At 39.4% G+C, this 5,322-nt stretch overlaps 1 protein-coding gene across 1 annotated transcript in view; it reads left to right on the forward strand.

Annotated features, from left to right (window-relative positions):
* adnpa (activity-dependent neuroprotector homeobox a) overlaps positions 1-5,322 on the forward strand; it is a 19,185-nt gene that overhangs the window by 13,323 nt on the left and 540 nt on the right. The window contains exons 3-4 of the mRNA XM_037678660.1: positions 2,219-2,311; positions 2,402-5,235. Coding sequence (XP_037534588.1) covers positions 2,219-2,311; positions 2,402-5,235 — 2,927 coding nt within the window. The remainder of the gene's footprint in view (positions 1-2,218; positions 2,312-2,401; positions 5,236-5,322) is intronic.

A 5,322-nucleotide genomic window follows, 5' to 3' on the forward strand; every position in this document is an offset into this window, starting at 1 on the left:
GCAGTCTTACCCATGATTGCGGTTTTGAGTAATGAACAAGGCTGGGAGTTTTTAAAAGCCTCAGGAATCTTTTGCAGGTGTTTAGAATTACGTCGTTGATTCAGATGGTTAGGTTAATAGCTTGTTTAGAAAACCTTTTCATGATATGCTAATTTTTTGGGACAGGCATTTTGGGTTTTCATGAGCTGTATGCCATAATCATCAGTATTAAAACAATTAAAGACCTGAAATATTTCAGTTGGTGTGCAATGAATCTGAAATATATGAAAGTTTCATTTTTATCATTACATTATGGAAAATAATGACCTTTATCACAATATGCTAATTTTTTGAGAAGGACCTGTACTTGTATATATTTATATATGTTTATATATATTAGGGATGCACCGATCCACTTTTTTTTTTTTTTACTTCCGATCCCAATGCCTACATCTGGATATCGGCCGATGCGATACTATTCCAATATCATAATCATAATTGATTTTATGAGGCTTTAATAAGCTCCTCTCAAGTACAGTTTGTACAAATATATGCATGTATGTCCAAAAAGGCAGCTTGAGTTAAGTTTTATTAATGTTGGGAAAGTTTTAAATTTAGAATTAAATCCTGCTTGTATATTAAAGTGATTAAATGGCTTTAAACATCTGCTAAGTTTATGGCATAAACCAACACAGACATGTCCCTGTTTTTAGTATTTTACATTGATTTATAATGTATCTGATTTTGTTTCTTTATATATATATATATATATATATATATATATATATATATATATATATACTTTTCTTTTATTTTTCAGTTCATACTTTTTTTTTATTTTATTCCCTGCAGCTGGCAGGGAATCCCATGTGGTGATGTTTCAGCAGACACAGACAAGCATCATGGATCAGAAATCTGCAGGTTGAATCGGAAATATCCTATACGTAAATTATGCTGGCATCGGAGGCCAATGCCAGATCGGATCGGCCCCATCCCTAATATATACAATACATCTGCAGGCGTCCTTGGCTACGCCCACTTATCCGCTCTGTACGGAGAACAACTGATCAGCTGCAGCAAGAAGCTTATGTGTGGGTGCACAGAGGTGCAGGAGGAAGCTTTTTCTTCAGCTGTGGGCTGCACAAAGGTGCAGCAGGTGCTAAATAATTTAAAATAATTTATTTTAAATTAAAATGTCATGCCGATCATGCAGCTCATCCGTCAGTCAGCCAGTTGTGTGTCATGTCCAGTCTTATTTTGAAAGCTGCGATAGAGCAAGTCCGCGATAAATGAACCGCAAAGTTGCGAGGGACTACTGTGTATGTACGTGTGTAAGCTGTATGTTTTACAATGCCATATTTAAATTTTTGAAACCCAGTTGATGTGCAAAAAAAATTTTCTGCATTTACAGCAGTGTGCCTTTAATAGGTTGAAAAATATGAACTGTCTGGTAGATTTGAAGAACGGCTCTAATGTATGTCAAAGTTGCACAAACAAAATGGAGAACAGACTAACAAACTCAACAGTGAAACTTATCACTTCATTTAAAACTCATTTTAATGAAAACCTGAGTCACACTCAGCCGATTCTGGCACTGAAGTCACAGAATGCTGTCCACACAGTAAATTTATGAAAACTGATTTGTTAACTGATTTCTTTAAAAAAAACACGCACAAAAAAAACTGAGGTTGCGCAATACGCAGACTGTCCAACCTACTTGTATTATGTAGGTGAGTGTTGTGCACACTCATCAAAACATTTGTACAGCTAAACTACAACTTCTGAGTCCCTGTATGGAGTCCAGTATTTTAATACATGTTGTTGGTTTAGATCAAATAAACGCCATGACAGAACATCAACACAACATTGAAATATTAAACCAGCCTATTTCCCCCATCTTCCTCACAAATTAGTAGTGTGTTCTTTTTAAAGAGTGGGTTACGCTGTTCAGAGACAATATCAACTCCTTGAATCACAACATATTAAGCATTTTATACGTTGTTCAAATTTGCTATACAAATTCAAAAGCTGTCTTGTTCTAGTACATTATTATAAACATTTTGGTGTTTATTTATATCACTGTCATCCTTAAAGTTGTTAAAACTAAAAATACTAAAATGTTTAAAAGATAAGTGATTAAAATCTTCACTGGCACTATAAACTGATAACCATTTTGAGTACCAATTACAGTGTATTTATTTATTATTTATTGGAAGTCATTTTGCTTACTATTTCACAGGAGTTCAAAGAGTTTTGCCCTGATGAAGAGTTTGTGAAGGACACTCAAAGTGTTGACATCTGCATGTGGAGCCCATCATTTTCAAAAACACAGGTAAATCTTATTTCAATTTAGAAATTTAGATTGAACATTATTCTAATATTGTTTTCTCAAATGTGCTGTTTTTTCCCCCCTTGTTTTTAGGAATACAGATCAAAGCCATTTTGCTGTGCAGAGTGCTCATTTTCTTCCAAATACTACTCGGGCTACAGGAATCACTTTCGCAATGTACACCGAAAACTTTTGGACAGTCAAATTCTTCTCAACTGTCCTTACTGCTCATTCATCGCAAGCAAGAGAACCCTTGAGACGCATGTCAAAATATTCCACATACCCAATTCAAAACAGCAGAATAACGTGAACTCACGAGCAACTGTGCTGGGAGCAAAAACTAATCTCACAAATGCTGCTGCACAAAAGGGGGAGAAAGCCATGTTCTTTTGCAAAAAGTGCACATTCCGAGACACTCTCTACAACGTTGTTAAAAGACACATTTACAGGGAACATTTTCGGCATGTTGTATCACCATATTTTGGTATGGTTTCCAAATCTTCTGTCAGAAACGGTTCTTCTGTCAATGGAAACAACATCTTCTGTAAACAATGTCAGTTTTCCACTCGAAGCTACGAGATTTTAGTGCAGCACGTTCTGGAGTACCACGAGCGCATTGGTGCACAAGTAACAAGCATGATTGCGCATGCTAATATTTTGGTTCCAGTGCCTCAGCCTTTCCCTGCAATGAATCAGAGAACTCAGTTTGTTAGCAGAGGCAAGACTGTTAGATCTGATCCAGTTGCACAACCTGTAATTGGCTATTTAAAGCCTCCTGTCAAAAACCAGTCCATCATCCAAACCAGTCAGGTGTCTACCAAGCCTCCTGTCTGCAGTGATGTTGCTGCAAATAATGCAACTGGTTTGAACACATCCCAAACACAGAAATGGAAGATATGCACTGTTTGCAATGAACTTTTTCCTGAAAACCTCTACAGCGCTCATTTTGAGAGCGCTCACAAGTCAACAAAACTTTGGGCATTAGCCAGGTACATTATGAAAATCCACAACTTCACCAGCAAGTGTTTAGTTTGCAACCGCTGCCTGCCCAGCAACACACTGCTCAACCACATGCTAATTCACGGCTTGACCTGTCCACAGTGCCACTCCATTTTCCACAGTGTTGAGAAACTCATGGGGCACGCAGCCTTGTGCCACCCAAGTGAGTTTGTAGGGGCAGCTGATTCATCACCTTTAACCTTTGATATAAACATAAAACAAGGTATATCCAGAAACATTCAGCTTGCTGTTCTCACATTTAACATGAAGGATTCGGTCAATGGTCTGGATCAATCTGCACCTGCCCTCAAAAGTGTTCCTACTGTCAAGGCGCCACCCATTGTTAAAATGAGCAGTGAACCACACGGTTTCTCTTCTGTATTCCATAGCAGTGATGTGAGAAAAACCGTATGCCCACTTTGCTTCACTGTCATCCAAGCTCCCATCACGGATGCTTTAGCCCTGCATCTGAGGGAGCGACATCAAGTGCTCCAAACCATGCATCCTGTTGAAAAAAGGATGACATACAAGTGCATCCATTGTTTAGGTGTGTATACTAGTAATATGGTAGCATCCACAATTACACTGCATCTTGTGCAGTGCAGAGCTGTTGGTAGGGCCCATGTCGGCCAAGGCTTCAAGTCTGCCATGACACTCAACTCACCCAAGACTGGTGTCCCCAAGAGGCGGATGCCAATACAGGGCGGACCCACTTCCAAGAAGATAAAAATATACAAAGGGTGTGAAATATCTGATGAAAATAATAGCCTTGCTCTGGATGCCAAAGGCTATGCAAACAAGACCTATTTGGCTAAGAAAGATTTTCTGACTACTTACTTCAACCTGCGACCATACCCAACTCCCGAAGAAGAGCAAAAGTTGTCAGAAAATTTGAATATGTGGAGGTCTGAGGTTGCTAGCCACTTTGCATCAAAGCGAAACATCTGTTTCAGAAGTTGTAAGATGATGAAGGTTTCAGTGAGGCTAGGCTTTGACATGAAAGCTGTAAATGAGGTAAAACATCTCTTGATCTTTGAGAATGGGAAGTTAGTTGGTACCTCGACTGTGAGATCCGCAGGAAGCAAGTCGGTACCAAACCACACCTCAAAACTCAACACGTGCACAGAGACCATTTCCATTGACTCAGACTCTGAAGATGAAACCAAGAAACCAGCAGCTGAGAACAAGGACCAAGAAACCGCGACAAAACTGGTTGATAACAATGATCCTTCAGCAAAGACGAACTCTTTGCAAGATGAAAACGATTGCGTGATTTTTGAACCAGAGACATTACCTGCTGAGAATGTGGAATCCAAAAACCAAAAAGATGTGACAAAACAAGATGCTGATGAACCTTCAACAGAGAATAGCTCTTTGCAAGAAGGAGAGGACTATGTTTGCATGACTATTGAAACAGAGACAACAACTGAGAGTGAGGAGTCCAAAGACCAAGAGAACATGACAGAAGAGACTAAATATGAGGACACGGATGATCCTTTAACAGAGAACAGTTCTTTGCAAGATGAGAAAGAAAATGGCGACACGACTTGTGACACAGAAACACTACCTGAGCACGTAGAGTCCAAAGACGATGAAAACCTGACAGAAGAGACCAAACAGGACATGGAAGATCCTTCAACAGAGGAAAGTGTTCAAGACAGAAATGAAACTGTCTGTATGGCTTTAGAAACGGAGACTACACCTTCTGAGACTGTGGAGTCCAACCACCAAGAGAACCTGATTCAAGAAACGAAACTTGAGGATGCAGAAGATCCTTCAACAGAAAATAGCTCTTTGCAAGATGAACAAGAAATTGTCTGCATGACTTTTGGAACAGAGACACCACCAGAGAACTCAGAGTCCTGCCACGAAGAGAACCTGATTCAAGAGACCAAGCTTGAAGACAGAGAAGATCCTTTGACAGAAAACAGCTCTTTGCAAGACGAACAAGAAATTGTCTGCATGACTTTTGGAACAGAGACACCACCAGAGAACCCGGAGTCCTACCACCAAGA

Source organism: Nematolebias whitei, chromosome 7, assembly GCF_014905685.2.
Source record: "Nematolebias whitei isolate Nwh7 chromosome 7, NemWhi1, whole genome shotgun sequence".
In the NCBI taxonomy this organism is placed as follows: domain Eukaryota; kingdom Metazoa; phylum Chordata; class Actinopteri; order Cyprinodontiformes; family Rivulidae; genus Nematolebias; species Nematolebias whitei.